The following is a 16,328-nucleotide window of genomic DNA, read 5'->3' as shown; positions in this document are numbered from 1 at the left end:
AATTATTTAACTCCTATTTATTAAATTAGAATGGATCAACCACTTTTGGCAGTAAATTAAGTTAAATGTTAAAATGACTTTCAAAGACATTTCTAATTGTGTCACAGTGTTGAATCGAAAAGTATTTTTAATGCTTGATGTTTTAATTCTTTTTATTTGTAAAGAATGTATAACATCCCTCATTCGAAATGTACAACCTTTATTTAAGAGGAATGAATTGTACATTTTCTTTTGAACCCTTTTTATGTTTTGTAATAGGTCACAGATTTTATAAGCCTTGTTGTGAAAAACAAGTGTTGTGCACGAAATTATGCACAAGGTGTTGTTTTATTTTCACCAAAGCTACTAAGGATGCGAAACAGATGAAGCTTTTACGTGCTGATTATACAATCCCGTTAAACGAACCTTTCAAACATTTCACGGGCAGCTTTGTAGGTGTGTGTGTGTGTGTGCGTGTGTATACGTGTGTTGTCTGTACTGAGTGTGTTTGTATGGTGACCAGACACACAAATGAGCTAAAGCCCTTTGTAAAATCTGTAAAGATGATTATATATAAAATTGTTGATTGCGGTAGAATCTGGAAACGGCTTGTGTAAAGAACATCTTGGAAAAAGAGTGAATAAAATTGTCTGTTTTTCCAATTGGAGTGTTCAGATTTGTTTCTGACATTTAAGAAATTTTTTGATCTTTCTGTGTTTTTAATAATTTTTTGACAAACAGACTTTTACACATATGTTCACTTAACTGTCTGAAGTGGGACGTCCCATAGACTTCTATTGTTTTGACATTTGTTTGTTAGCTCACAATCTTCAGCTAAGTATGTACAAACTCATTTGTACTTGTAATAATCATGATACAACTTCCATTAACTCTTGAAACATTTCAGATTTTGGTCATTTTATTAGCAAAAAACAATGAAAGGTAAAAATGACAATTAAAAATGGGTAAAGTACACGTTGTTTTTTCCAAAATAGATATTCATGAAAAGATCGTGGAATTATAAATACATACGTTTGTCCTATACTTACACTTGAAGAAACCATATAGCTGCTCTTAATAAAAGAAAAGAAATGCAAAACAATTCCTAAACGATTAAAGCACCAGATCATCCGCTACATTCCTGTCGAATGAAAGCGTTTACATGGCCTCTTTGATCAAAGTTCTTGTTGATTTTAAGCATCTGTGCTGTTGATTTCACTTGATCCAGCCCATTTTTGAATGATCGTCTAGTTTTCCTGGCAGGCACCTATAGCAAAGAAAGTGTTTTTATTATTGCAGTAGAATTGCCATTGCACAAATAGTACAAAAGGATGCTTACAGGTTCCGATACGTTCCTCCAGAAATCCGACTTGCTCACTAAGCGAGTCGATAAGGTCAAGCTGCTGCAGAGAATGGGACAGGAAGCTGTTTTTGTCACCAACGACTCCGTCTATGGGGAAGAGAGTGGTGAACGGAGCCAGAACCTTCTCTAGTTTCTACAGAGAGAGAGAAAAAGCTCATTTTAGATCTTGGATTATAGGTTTATTTTCATAAATGGAGATTAAACCAATGGCAAAAGATGAGAGAAGACTGAGGTAAACAAAATTTGGCGTAATGCCAGAATAACATACTACTCATACTATTTCTGCAGTATGTATTGGGGTGCAAGATATATTGACGGCCAATATATTATTAGCCGATAACTGGGAAAATCGAAATATCGAGTCAATCGTGGAAATACCGCAGATATTTTTGCAGATAATTTGTAGCGCTTTATCAGTATCGGACGCAGTGAGCTGTGAATTATCAGGATCGGACCATAAATTCCATATCGGGACATCCCTAGTATGCATACTCTGCACAGTTTACAAGTTTGACCTTTTACATTTGTGACAACAGACACTGCGTGTAATACTGTATAAAATAATGCAATGCTTTAAAAAAAAAATCAATTGTACGTATTTCTTATTTATATTTACTGTAATTACTAAAGTTAACATAACTATTTTTTTTATTCCCAAGATGATAACTAGTGAAGAAATGAATAATGTATACTGTTTCACATGCTATTTTAAAAATATAGTATGCAGTGTACAGTACATACTTTGCACTAAGTAGTGCCCTAGTATTCCATTCCGAACATAGCTTTAGAAAACATACTGTGTACACAAAATCGTGTATGAAATTATATTAATACATACTTGTGAACAAAAGTGTAAATGTTACTTTTTATTTCCGAGATAATTGAATGCCACTCTCTGAATTAAACCAGCAACATTGTGAGTTCATGTGACAATAATGTAGCGTACGTTGAAATATTTACTGCACACTGTATAACATACTATTTAAAAAAATTGCAGGCACTATATAGTACATGCTGTACTTAGTATGCAGCAAGCAGTTAACTTGTGTTTTATTGCAAACTACTGTTCGAAATATTTACTGCATATTGTTTTGCATACTATTTAAAAAAATTCTAGGCAGTATATAGTACATACTAAGTATGCAGTACTGCAGTACACTAGTATTCTATTCAGAACACAACCTTAATTATATGTAGTGTGATATAGTGTTGTACTAAAAAACAATGCTTCGTTCATGAAATTGTATATGACATTTTTACTAAATTGCATACTGAATTGTTATCATTGCTGTAATTCTATTTTTTCCCCCAATATAATAATGGAATGCCACAAGCCACGCAACATAGTGAGATGTGACATTAATGTAGGAGAATATTGTTTGAACATTTACTACACAGCTACATACTATTTCAAAACAATTAGTAGGCATTATATAGTATGCATGTAAGTAGTATACTAGTATTCTATTACAAACTACAGTTTGAAACGTTTACTACATACTGTTTCACATACTTTTTAAAACAATAATAGTCATTATATAGTATGCAGTAAGTAGTACACTATTATTAAATTACAATCTACTGTTTAAAACATTTACTGCATACTGTTTCCCATACTATTTCAAAAGAATAGTAAGCATTATATAGTATGCAGTAAGTAGTACACTAGTATTCTATTACAAACTACTGTTTGACACATTTACTGCATACTCTTTCACATACTACTTTAAAAATAGTAGGCATTATATAGTATGCAGTAAGTAGTACACTAGTATTAAATTACAATCTACTGTTTAACACATTTACTGGATACTGTTTCACATACTATTTCAAAAGAATAGTAAGCATTATATAGTATGCAGTAAGTAGTACACTAGTATTCTATTACAAACTACTGTTTGACACATTTACTGCATACTCTTTCACATACTACTTTAAAAATAGTAGGCATTATATAGTATGCAGTAAGTAGTACACTAGTATTAAATTACAATCTACTGTTTAAAACATTTACTGCATACTGTTTCCCATACTATTTCAAAAGAATAGTAAGCATTATATAGTATGCAGTATGTAGTACACTAGTATTCTATTACAAACTACTGTTTGACACATTTACTGCATACTCTTTCACATACTACTTTAAAAATAGTAGGCATTATATAGTATGCAGTAAGTAGTACACTAGTATTAAATTACAATCTACTGTTTAACACATTTACTGCATACTGTTTCCCATACTATTTCAAAAGAATAGTAAGCATTATATAGTATGCAGTAAGTAGTACACTAGTATTCTATTACAAACTACTGTTTGACACATTTACTGCATACTCTTTCACATACTACTTTAAAAATAGTAGGCATTATATAGTATGCAGTAAGTAGTACACCAGTATTCTATTACAAACTACTGTTTGACACATTTACTGCATACTCTTTCACATACTACTTTAAAAATAGTAGGCATTATATAGTATGCAGTAAGTAGTACACTAGTATTAAATTACAATCTACTGTTTAACACATTTACTGCATACTGTTTCCCATACTATTTCAAAAGAATAGTAAGCATTATATAGTATGCAGTAAGTAGTACACTAGTATTCAATTACAAACTATTGTTTGACACATTTACTACATACTGTTTCACATACTATTTAAAATAATAATAGGCATAATATAGTATGCATGTAAGTAGTACACTAGTATTCTATTACAAACTACTGTTTGACACATTTACTGCATACTCTTTCACATACTACTTTAAAAATAGTAGGCATTATATAGTATGCAGTAAGTAGTACACTAGTATTCTATTACAAACTACTGTTTGACACATTTACTGCATACTCTTTCACATACTACTTTAAAAATAGTAGGCATTATATAGTATGCATGTAAGTAGTACACTAGTATTCTATTACAAACTACTGTTTAACACATTTACTGCATACTCTTTCACATACTACTTTTAAAAATAGTAGGCAGTATATAGTACATATTACGCAGTAAGCAGTACACTAGTATTCTATTCTGAACACTGCCTTATATTAGTTTAGATGCAGTTATTTTGTACTAAAAAACATGTTTTTTACACAAATTTGTGTATGAAACATACAAAATTGTGTACGAAAGTGTATTGTAATTACATTTATTTCTGAGATGGCACTTGCTGAATTAAACACAGAACATAGTGAGGTCATGCGACAATAATGTGGTGTACTACTTGACACATTTACTGAACACTGTTTCACAGCCTATTTAAAATAAATAGTAGATCATATAGTACATACTTGGTATGTAGTAAGCAGTACACTAGTATTCTATTATGCAGTTTTGAATATTTGAAATTTGTGACGCAAATTAATGTTTTATGTGTGCTACAAAGTGACTTTTAAAGGTTAAATATTCACCCGCGTATGTCTGTTTTTATGTTTCAGAATCTGTGATGTGTGTAACGCTGACTACTGCTTTTTATGAAATCATTAGCAAAGCTTTGAACCCATTACCTCTCCTGGCAAACACGCTAGGTTTCAGTGGTGAAGTAGTTTCTGACCTGAGGGTGTTTATGTTTCTGACCTGTTCTAGTAGCTCGACTCTATTCTTTAGGATCCGAACCTCCTCTGTTACGTTCTCCACCAATCCCAAACCTCCACCTTCAAAACCAAACAGAATAAATAATTAAAAGAAAGGCCACACACATGTTTGACTCACACATTCACTCATAATGCAGAAACCTTAATGCGGTACACAACATGCAGGCCCTAAAAACACAAATGATAAATATAATAATGAATTATAAAAACAAGTGAATGAATGATAATGTTTTTATTCACACACACACAACTCAAATTGCTATGATAGTGTATTAGAGTAGAATGCCAAATAAAATCATTTTTTAAGCCCAAAAAGAATACATATAATTACTAACATGCTCATGTTTACAAGAAGTGTTAAAATGTCATCATTACATTTCAGTAAGGAATATTAGACATTAAAGATTGGTTGGATCATTAAAAGGAGGTGATTAATAACCAATCATATTAGAGCTTAACTAAGTCAGTCCCGCCCCTTGGAGTAAGTAAGGTTTGACTTGGCTACTACCACAGACATGCACGCACATTTGAGCTTAGTCAATCTGTCCCAGATGTTTGGTGTTATGAAGACATGTGGGAGAGAGCAAGATATGTTTTGTATGTGTGTGTATGTGTGTGTGTGTGTGTATGTGCATGTGATTTGTGTCTAAGGAAAACAGTGACCCCCAGCAGTCTGAGTTTGATAGATCTGGAATGCAGCATCGAGCCAAGACGAAAAGAGAAACATCAGCTACAAATTGTCCCACATGGCCTCTCTACAGTCCCTGTTATGTCGTATATAATAAATCACCACCATTGTATTAAACCAAACACTCACCTTCCCGCTCTTCTGTCTGTTTGCACTAATGTAGTTTCAGATTGATGGTTTCAGGGAGTTTGGGCCCTATAAACTCAACAGCCCATTTGTTAATTAAATTTAGTTGTTATGTTCAAAGTTACAACTACAGACCAGTGGCGGAGCTAGGGGGTGGCCAAGGGTGGCCGTGGCCACCATGGACCGAAGCCTTGCCACCTCATTGGCCACCCCACTCGCAATTGCTGTTTTAGTAATTTTTTGGCACAATTTAGTTCTTTAGAGGTGAAATCATCTCTGTACAAATGTACAAACTTAACATGTGCGCACACCAATGTCGCCAAACCTCTCCATCCCAGTTGTCATTGTATACACTCAACCCCCCTATATATATATATATATATATATATATATATATATATATATATATATATATATATATATATTACAGAAATAAGGATCTTTAAAATGAATTAATCTAAATTATATTATATAAATATTTATTGTAAAATTATATACAATATAATATATTGTATAATATTATGGTGTATAATATATATATTGTATATATTTTATAAATATTGTATAATTATTTATTAAATTATATTGTATATATTTTTTATAAAAAAAAAGGACTGGGTGGATTTTTATAATAATTATATTATACAATATAATTTAATATAATTTATAATTATAAATATATTTATTGTAAAATTCCCAAAAGGGTCCAGACTTTCCAGTTCAGTTGCATTTTATTTAACAGATATAATAATCAACACAGCCAAAAATTGAGTAAACTTTAAAACGTTAAAGTAAAATATTAATCTTGGGACTATAATAACATAAATAAGGATCTTTAAAATTAATTAATCTGAGTATCAATATTTTGGACCCACTTTATTTTAGGTGGCCTTAAATGGGACCTGTTATGCAAAATTCACTTTTACATGGTGTTTGAACATAACAAACAGTTTGCAAAAAAGCAGTGTGTGTACACAACCACCCTATAATGATAAAAATCCACCCAGTCCTTTTTTATTAATCCCCATTAATCATAAACACTGTCTCAGAAGAAGCCGTTCGCAGATTATGTACAAAGTGACGTCACTTTGTACAGGCCCCACCCATGTCTGTTGACGGACACTGCCGACAGATATGTATGTTTGTGTGTTGTTTCGTTATAGCGCATAGCGATACAGTATTTGTGTGTGTGTGTGTGTGTGTGTGTGTGTGTGTGTGTGTGTGTTGCTCATTCATCATTGCAAAACTGCTGAAATAACTCTACAACAAATAAATAAATTGATAAAATAACCATTCGGAAACTTCCTGGTTCATTCTCAAAGTTGTTACTTCTGACGGAGTCTCTCCTTCATCAGTGTCTGACTCCGGTTCAAACATATAGGGCTGAACACCACTATTTTCGCTGTCAGCCATATTGCTTATGCTGTCTAGTTATCCGAGGTGGAGGCGTCAAAACTCCGCCCTATTCTGGATACGGGGTGGGGAGCACCAGCTCATTTGCATTTAAAGACACACACACACAAAATAGCTCATTTTAATTCCCACCCTAAAATGGGCATTTTCAACATGGTATATTAAATGATCTGTTGAGTATGAAGCATTTACATGTTTCCATTATGGTATAAATAATGGGGGTACTTGCTTGTTTTGAATATTGGGGGGTTTACAGACTGGCCTCCATTCACTTCCATTGTAAGTGTCTCGATGTAACCCAGATTTTTGTTTTTGCTGTATTTAACATTATGCCACATGTGCTGTAGATTGAGCTTAACTTGAAATGAACCCAGAATATTCCTTTAAGATATTGCTGCTCAGATCTAAAATCACACTGTTCATTTTTGGCATATTCTAGTAAGCTAAACCACTTACTTTCAGAGCTGGAATGTGTGTTTGAGTTCCAGCTAACCCCAATCCAAATGAGATTACAGTATTTTAGCCTGTTGCTAGGAAACGGTGAGCATGACTATCTAGGGGCAGAGGAGGTTCTGTTCTTACTATTATTTTTAAATTGTAGACAGATATTTTTTCTTCCGTGGTCCGACTGTAGTTGCTGTGGTTACCAGTCACAGTGCACTATTACTCACGGTACGAGTTGAGAGTGGCATAGCGCGTACCAAAAGTAATAATGAACCGTGAGGCTGGTCAGGGTTCCGCCTAGGGGGTGCTAGATGGGAAATACACTCACAAAGACATAACCAGATATGGACGTGACCTGGGATAAAAAACAAATGTTTTCAACAGAGAGAGGAACCCTGAGAAGAATTGTCATAATTTCTTATAAAGATGTCTTACCATCTTCTCTACTGGATGAGTGATGATCTAATTTGGGAGGACTGGCAGGTGCGTTAGTTGGAGGAGGAACTCTCAAACACGTCAGTTTGTCTTCAGCCAGACTGAATCCATCCTCACACACACACCGAAAACTCCCCACCGTATTCACACATTTCTTTGAGCAGCGATGACCTTTCTTGCACTCATCTAAATCTGAGAGAGAAAGACGAGAGTGCACAGTGTTTTAAAAGACAGTTCACCCAAAAATGAAAATTCTGTCAATATTTATTCACAATCATGTTGTTCCAAACCCTATAGGCCTTTTCTTCCAGTGTGGAACACAAAAGGAGATGTTAGGGAGACTGTTAGCCTCAGTCACCATTCACTTCCATTGCACCTTTTTACTATAGACCATTTCAGCTTCATTCATTATAATGGGAGCGATCTATAGTGACGTTAAGAGCTCTACCTATCAAACACACAATTATTTGGCATAAATGTCGTTCACCTACCAGAGATAAGACATGTGCTACAGTTGTCAGTACTGCACGTATCCAGCCATCTCGCTTCATTGCAGCGGTTCATACGTCCATTTGGGGTTGCTTTTTTGGAGATCTAAGCACTTTCATTTCCATTAGTTCCAGGCATCCAGGGAGAATCCAGCCACCAAACAACATGATCCACATTTTAATAATGACATTTTATGACAAAAGTGCTAACGTTAGTACTGTTAATTGTGTTAAAGTCACTTTGAATGAAGCACCTCCCAATGTAGTTGAATGAGTATGACAACTAGGAAATCATCACTTCCTTATACCAACGAACAGTCCTTGAAATGGCCTATACAATGAAAGTGAATGGGGACTGAGGCTAACTTTCTGCCTAACAACTCCTTTTGTGTTTATTATGGAAAAGAGAAAGTTTGGAACAACATGAAGGTAAATCAATTATCACAGAATATATTTTTTAGGGGTGAACTGTCCCTTTAAGGGCTTTCCTCTTAAAGGGGCCATTTTCAAAAATGTTATAGTATTTGTTTTTTTTTATTAGTCCATTTATAATGTTAGTCAAGGTTTCAAATTGGGATGCACCGATGTATCGGCTGCCGATATTTATCGTCAATCAATGACCATATCAGTTATAAGCATGAAAACTAGATTTGAAAAATATACGGTTTATTTTGAATTAATTAAAGTTTTAAGAAATGTACAATCTTAAGAAGACATAATATTTTTTCTCAAGTTAAAGTGGAAAGTGAAAAGCAGCACTTACGTATAGGCTACATGATGATCCCAAACTATTTGAAACCAACAGACTTTGACTTCTGAGACATCGGTATTATATCCATCAGTGCTGCGCGATTGAATTAAGATTTAATTTGCAGTATGACGTTGCAAGTTTACTAAACATTAAAAGGCTATTTTTCTAAAAATAGTCTATTTCAGTGCTTCAGTTAGCACTGTGTGAGCAAGTGGCACCCTCTAGCCTTCTGGACGGCATTATCCATTATACCAATATAATAAAGAATTTAAATGGGTTTTAATTTAAGTTAAAACTTTTTATTGTTCAATGGTGTGGTTGAAATTTCCCTGGAATTGCCCAACATATGCACAATATGAATACATTTGAATGTTTATCATATACACAGGGCTGGACTGGTAATCTGGCATACCGGGAAAATTCTTGGTGGGCTGACGCACTTTGGGGCCAATCAGGGGTGGACTGGCCATCACAACCGAGCAGGCCGTTGGGTCGGCCGCGAAACAGACCAAATAGGCCGCGATAAGCTAAATTGTGCCGCCGCGTTATGCAGAATGGACCACAACATGGCAGAAAAGGACAGCAATCCCAACCCCCCACCCCACAAAAAATGTTGTCTCCGCACTCCCCCAACCCCGATTTCTCTTCCCAGTCCAGCCCAGCATATACAGTACATGTAAAGTGTGAGTTTTGTTGTTTTGAACTGCAAAAACTGAAGTGCACAAATGTTTTAGAAGTACAACCATTTTGTCTTTTCAATCATTGTGACGAGGGTGCGTGTGTGCATGCATTTGTGTGTGTGCGTGTCTGTGCGCGCGTGTGTTTGTGTGTGTGTGTGTGTGTGTGTCTGTGTGCGTGCATGCGTGTGTGTGTAGATGAACAGATGGAGGATGTGTGTGTGTGTGCATGCATTTGTGTGTGCGTGCGTGCGTGTGTAGATGAACAGATGGATGGTGTGTGTATGTGTGTGTGTGTGTGTGCATGCATTTTTGTGTGTGTCTGTGTGTGCGCGTGCGTGTGTGGGTGTGTGAGTACCTATATGGCAGTATCGCCCTGTCCATCCTTTTGGACATACACAATGATTAGGCCTTACACACGTCCCTCCATTTACACAAGACTGCTCACACACTGCTACAGAGCGACAGAGAGAAAGAGAGAGAGAGAGAGAGAGCGAGAGAGAGAGAGAGTTACATATACAGACAGGTCATCCATCATCAGTGCATATAAGCAAATATAAATACATTTACATATACATGTAAAAGAACATTCTTAATGCATACAAACAAACAAACAAGCAAACAGTTTTGAATTGACAACATGTTACCTTTGTTACAGTTGTGCGAATGCATGCGTCTCCATCCCGGACAGCACTCTGGGTAAATCTGTACATTAGGAACTATTCTGCTCACCTGCCTATAAGTAACCCTGTATATTGTTCTGTAACACACAGTACAGTGAAAGGAAACCAGATTAGACTCAACAATATACCGCACGGATATACAGTACATGTATGTATTTTCATGTGCTTGTGTTCTTACTTGTAAGTGCTACACAGACGGTGATTCTGGCACATGGTGATGTACGGTTTGTGTACAGGTTGCAGAAATGACTCTGTGCTATAAGACACACGATGACTCAATGCATCTCCAATACACACTCTCCTCCTGAAACGCACATATGGAAGGGTGTATGTGAGAATTTCTATGTGCATCATGTCTGTCCTTAGTCTAAAGCTTCCTGTTCTGTAATAGTTATAACTTTAGTATGATTTTTATCTGTTTGTAAAGGGTGCACATTTCTGAAATGCTTATTTCACTTTTACAGTGCATGTGAGTTCTGTTTTTAAAGGGACAGTTCACCCAAAAAGGAAAATTCTCTCATCATTTACACTCTCATGCCATGCCAGATGTGTATGACTTGCTTTCTTCAGCAGAACACAAACAAAGACAACAAAAGTAGCTCCAAAATCATATAAAGGAAACATCGAAGTAATCCATACGACTCCAGTAGTTTAATCCATGTCTTCAGAAGCAATCCAAGAGGAGTGGGTGAGAAACAGATCAAAAAGTAAATTATTTTTTACTCTAAATCTCCACTTTCACTTTTAAATCTGAAAGTCACATGTGGTGCCTATTTAGTTTCACTTGCACATCTGAAAGTTAAAGTGGAGATTTAAGTAACAAAGGACTTAAATATGGTTCTGGTTCTCACCAATATCTATTATTTTGCTCCTGAAGACATGGATTTAAACACTGGAGTCATATGGATTACCTTTATGTTACCTTTATGTGATTTTTGGTCCTTCCGAGTTCTGGTCACCATTCACTTGCATTGTGAGGACCAACAGAGCTGAAATAGTCTTCTAAAAATCTTCATTTGTGTTCTGCTGAAGAAGGAAAGTCCTACATATCTTGGATGTCATTTTTGGTTGAACTATTCCTTTAAGAGTAGTGTTTGGGTGTGTGTGTGTGGCAACATGAACACACGGGAAGTCGGCATGTCCTTTACGAGAGTTCCAGTACCCTAGGATTGTACCCAATTTTACTTCGGCACCAGTATGTTTATCTTGCCTTGTGGTGCAACCGGAAGTGCATTGTGGGAGAGAAGCTGTGTGGGAGACCCGGGTTCAGATCTCGTGTTGAAAACAGGAAGTAATGGCATTTGTATAGTGAGGGATGAACACGATTCGGAGGTTACATTTTCCCCTCTTACATTACCTTTTTAGTCCACTGATGGTACGGTTCAGGTTTGGGATTTAGGTTGGGGGGTACAGTTTATAAAATGTGTATTCCTCATCACTGAATTACAGCCTGTACAGATATTATGGGAATATTATAGTGTTGTGTGAGCCATTACCCATGGTGACTGTGAAACTGAGGCGTACAGGTCACATGCAGGAGAAACAGGGAAGAGAGCAGGACCGCTGTGTACATCTCTCTCTATACCTGTCTCCCTCTTAGGTGTGTCTCACAAGAGAATGAGTGATTTTCAGGTATGTCCGAGTCCTTTGACACACTTGGCTAGGCCTGAGCCAATCAGCTACCTGAGAATGAACGAGACAGATTACAGTTACATATATGTACACTTAGACTGGCATTTTAGGAGAAGCCATATCTAGGGACCACAATATCATACAGACTTGGACCAGTAAGCAACCATCCAGAACACCCTAACAACTGTTCGGCCATTTGGCCCCATTCGGCACTGTTTCGCCAGCCCAACAGGTACACGTAACTTAACTCATCCTCAGCAAGACGTCACCTTTCCCACTTCCTGCTCATGATGGATGCAACAGTAGGACACGTGGTCTGGTAAATGTAATTGTTTTTTTATGTTTTAAACACACCATGTTTAAGTCTCTGCGGTCACAGCTTCAACATGTCAACTCAGTCGTCACATTGTGATCATTTCTGTTAAGAATTGTGGAAGATTTTCGGCCTTTGAGAAGAATCAGCATCAGAATGAGCTTTATTGCCAAGTATGCTTACACATACAATGAATTTCTCTTGGTGACTCAAAGACTCAAACCAGCCCATCTGGCACCAACAATCATGCCAACTGAGATCAATATTTTTCCCCATTATGATGGTTGATGTGAACATTAAATGCATAAGCTCCTGACCCGTATCTGCATGGAGATGTTAAACAGGTGAGGCAATCGTGTCATAGTATATATAGAGCCTCCAAAAACAGTCTAGTCGTTCAAGAATAATCCAGCACTTTGAAAACAATGTTCCCCAAAGACAAATTGGAAGGATTTTGGGCATTTCACCCTCTACAGTGGACAATATAGTTAAAAGATTCAAGGAATCTGGGCTTGGGATAACTTTAGTAAACCTTTGTTAGTCAACGGCACTCACCGCTGCATCCACAGATGCAAGTTAAGACTTTACAAAGCAAAGCAGAAGCCGTACATCAACACTGTCCAGAAGCGCTGCCGACTTCTCTGGACTCGGTCTCATCTTAGATGGAAAGTAGAACAGTGGAACTGAGTTTTTTGGTCCGAAGAGTCACATTTCAATTTATTTTTGAAAAACACAGCTGTCGTGTTATTCGGTACATTCATACAGTAATGCCATGTTTCCTTCAGAGTACCCCCTTCAAGGGCTCTGCACTTCGGAGTGGGTAGGACATAGGGAGGATCACTTGCGATTGGTATCTGCCCCAGATCTGCTGTAGCGCGCACTCTTAAAGGCATCTCCGCTTAATTTTCTTTAATATGCCCACGATTTACAAATAAACCCAGCTGCCCCCGTTTTGTGCACGTCTGTGGTGCAAGTATCCCTACCAAGCCTGACTGTTTTAACTCTACATTAGATGGCCAGCAGACGGCGCTGTTTCTACGCAACAATATATGCGACCGTTCACACGTTTAAGAAGTCCGATTCATTTAGCGAATCGGTTCGTTTAATTAAATCGGTTCGTGTAAAAAGATTCACAAACGTGCCATCACTCAAAAGTGTTCTCAGAAGTACCTGAGCAGCATTTTAAGTTTCATTTTGCGGTTCGTCCAAATATTTTCAAGAGGATGTATTATAGATCAGTCAATGTTGTTTATTGCTCCAGAATTAGCCTATTGATAACAGTAGCCTATAATTAAACATTAAAAACAGTGTTAATATGCTAGGTTTACTATTAGGCCTAATATAATATTAATGATTCCCGTTTTTTTTAACGACATTGTTCCCATCTCACAGTTTTTCCTCAACATATTCATCCCTAAGTCTTGAGTGATCTACCAACGCTTTGCGAATCGGTTCCTTCGAACAATTAAAAAGAATCGGACATCACTACGTAAAACTAAAACCGCTTCAAATCAGAGTTATGACACGGAAAGCGATACACAGAGTCAGCAAATAAATAAATACAAATAAAATAAAACATAGCGAACATGCATAACAAATCGTTGCATGCTCAAACAGATAATATTACTTTATTTAAAGATCTACTTAAAGACACTTGACATGCTAAAACGTATTGAACACTTACCGGATCACGCCTGTCCACGAGTGAAGCAAAACACAGTCTCGCGCGTGGATGATAAGAGACAAAAAATAGAGTGGTCCCCCAGAGCGTCCTAAAATAAAGTTTCCTACTAAACTAAAGTACAGGCCCAGAATATTCTTTATAAACATTCCAAAAAAGCATGCGTTTGCCCCAAAACGCGTTAAAATCCTGGCGCGAGCCTCTCCGTGTTCGCATGGGGTTTCGGAGTTTTTTTTTGCATGCTTTGTTCAGTGCTATGAACTGTCAAAGCATGCAGGGGGGTAACCGCACAAAACCGCCCCTCCTTCACCGGGACGTCCCGGGAGAAGCTCACGCAAGAGCCCACGGTGGAGACACTCTCTCCGCGCGAATGACGTAATCGCGGTTTACTGGGTCAAGCATTAATTACTTGTCTTGTACACTTTATAAATTGTGCTTACATATGAATTTCTTTACAAAACTGAATTTTTACTTATTTGTTTCAATATTAATGAACGAGTTGGACTGAGTAGAAGTGGAAAAGCATCCAACAAGTGTCCAGCATCCAATGAAACTCCTTCAATACAGTTTAAAAAGCATCACAGGATGCAGAGCTGTAATATGCAAAGGGTGGCTACTTTAAAGAAGCAAAAACATTTCGGTCCCTACGTAATCCCTTTACTTCCATATGTGTTATTGTATAGATTGACAGCTTTGCTACAGTATTATTCTAATATGTGTAAAATTGTAGGCTATTAATAAATCAGGTGTGCGCGCGCCATTGCCCAAGAAAGCCAAAATAGATTTGTCTCTTTTTTAACTGCAAAATACTGAATTAAAAGTACCAAAAAAAAAAACACCAAAAAAAAAAAAATGATCTAAAATGTAAGTAGGCTCATTTAAAATTCAGTTGCATTCAATATAATAAACCAGACAATAGCAAGTCACAATTAACTACTTGTAATTTCCATCATAAACTACGTCACAATACATTATTATTATTTACTTTCGTGCTAAATATTTCACTCATCTTCAGTAATACCACAGAAAATGTGTCCAAACCACTTGCCATGACCTAAAGAAACATAATTGCATTGAACTATGCTTATTAATACGAAATAAAAAAATGATTAAAATAAATAGAAAAAGATAGCACATTTCATTAATTAAAATATTCAAAGATTATTTTAGTGACATTCAATTTTATTTTATTTTTTAAATTTACTAATTTCAATTTCACAACAAAATTCCATCACCTTGAATCGAGTAATCTTTAATAAAATACAAAAACCTAAATATTTAAAATTGTATTAATTTAATTTTGTTAAACATTACACAATTCAACTGGAATTTTGTTAGGAAATTGAAATGCGTAAATCTAAAAAAAATAAATAAAATAAAATAAAATAGGTTAAATAATTTTTTGAGTGAAAATGTACAACAGATGTCAAGGAACTTTAGTTTCATATAGGCTATATTCATATTTGAATGTACACGAACTACCGATCTATGAAGCATAATGGCTGTTAATGACGTTCACACACTCACCCGCTTAAAATAAAACCACGTGATCTCGCGCTGCGCTCCAGGCCATTCGATCCACCTGCCGCGCGCTCTGACGCGCTTCTCCATCGCCACAATTTCTTATAAACTCTTTTAGCCTCTGATAAAGAGCGCCGTGTGGTCAATGTCTCGATGCTCCCCGTGATCCGACTAGCGAGGAATGAGATGCATTTGGGCGTTTTTCTCCTGCTTTTTATTCCGCGCTTCCTGTGGAACCCTGGAATTGGATGGACAATCCCAAACCGGAAATCCTGCAAGTGTTTGGCGCTGATAAAACTCTCTGGCCCTACACAAACACTCCTCTAAATGCCCCTAAAGTGCTTATTATGAGTAATCACCTCCTTTTCTGAGAGCATAAATGTACTGTGATTTATAGAAACTGTGAGGGTAAGATTTGGGCCCCGTGATTTAAGAAAAAGTTACAGTTAGGCCTACATTGTTTTTCAAGGGCAATTACGCCTATCAGGTAATTTTAGCTTAAATTATGATGAAATTCCGGCAGCTGCGGTTGCCA

At 36.4% G+C, this 16,328-nt stretch overlaps 1 protein-coding gene across 2 annotated transcripts; it reads right to left on the bottom strand.

The window, feature by feature from the left end:
* Positions 1-876: 876 nt before the first annotated feature.
* LOC127629069 (epidermal growth factor-like protein 7) lies at positions 877-15,986 on the bottom strand. 2 transcript variants are annotated; one of them, XM_052106110.1, is made up of 9 exons: positions 15,800-15,986; positions 12,143-12,329; positions 10,825-10,950; positions 10,611-10,723; positions 10,322-10,417; positions 8,048-8,239; positions 4,925-5,001; positions 1,319-1,475; positions 877-1,246 (listed from the first exon to the last, which is right to left on the bottom strand). In XM_052106110.1, exons 2-9 carry the CDS (start codon positions 12,217-12,219, stop codon positions 1,227-1,229), a joined length of 858 nt encoding a protein of 285 aa, XP_051962070.1. In that variant the 5' UTR covers positions 12,220-12,329; positions 15,800-15,986; the 3' UTR covers positions 877-1,226. The 2 variants fall into 2 exon arrangements, with proteins under 2 accessions (XP_051962070.1, XP_051962069.1); XM_052106109.1 differs by having other exon boundaries at positions 877-1,475.
* Between the last annotated feature and the right edge of the window lie 342 nt (positions 15,987-16,328).

Source organism: Xyrauchen texanus, chromosome 35 (assembly GCF_025860055.1).
Source record: "Xyrauchen texanus isolate HMW12.3.18 chromosome 35, RBS_HiC_50CHRs, whole genome shotgun sequence".
In the NCBI taxonomy this organism is placed as follows: Eukaryota; Metazoa; Chordata; class Actinopteri; order Cypriniformes; family Catostomidae; genus Xyrauchen; species Xyrauchen texanus.
Note: the sequence above shows the minus strand (reverse complement) of the source record. Positions and strands in the feature narration are given on the sequence as shown.

Coding starts and splice junctions, on each gene's coding strand:
- LOC127629069 (XM_052106109.1), bottom strand. CDS start 12,219: ATGTACACAGCGGTCCTGCTCTCTTCCCTGTTTCTCCTGCATGTGACC. Junction 10,724..10,824: donor CGTCTGTGTAGCACTTACAA/GTAAGAACACAA, acceptor TGTGTGTTACAG/AACAATATACAGGGTTACTT. Junction 1,476..4,924: donor GAGTCGAGCTACTAGAACAG/GTCAGAAACATA, acceptor CTCTCTCTGTAG/AAACTAGAGAAGGTTCTGGC.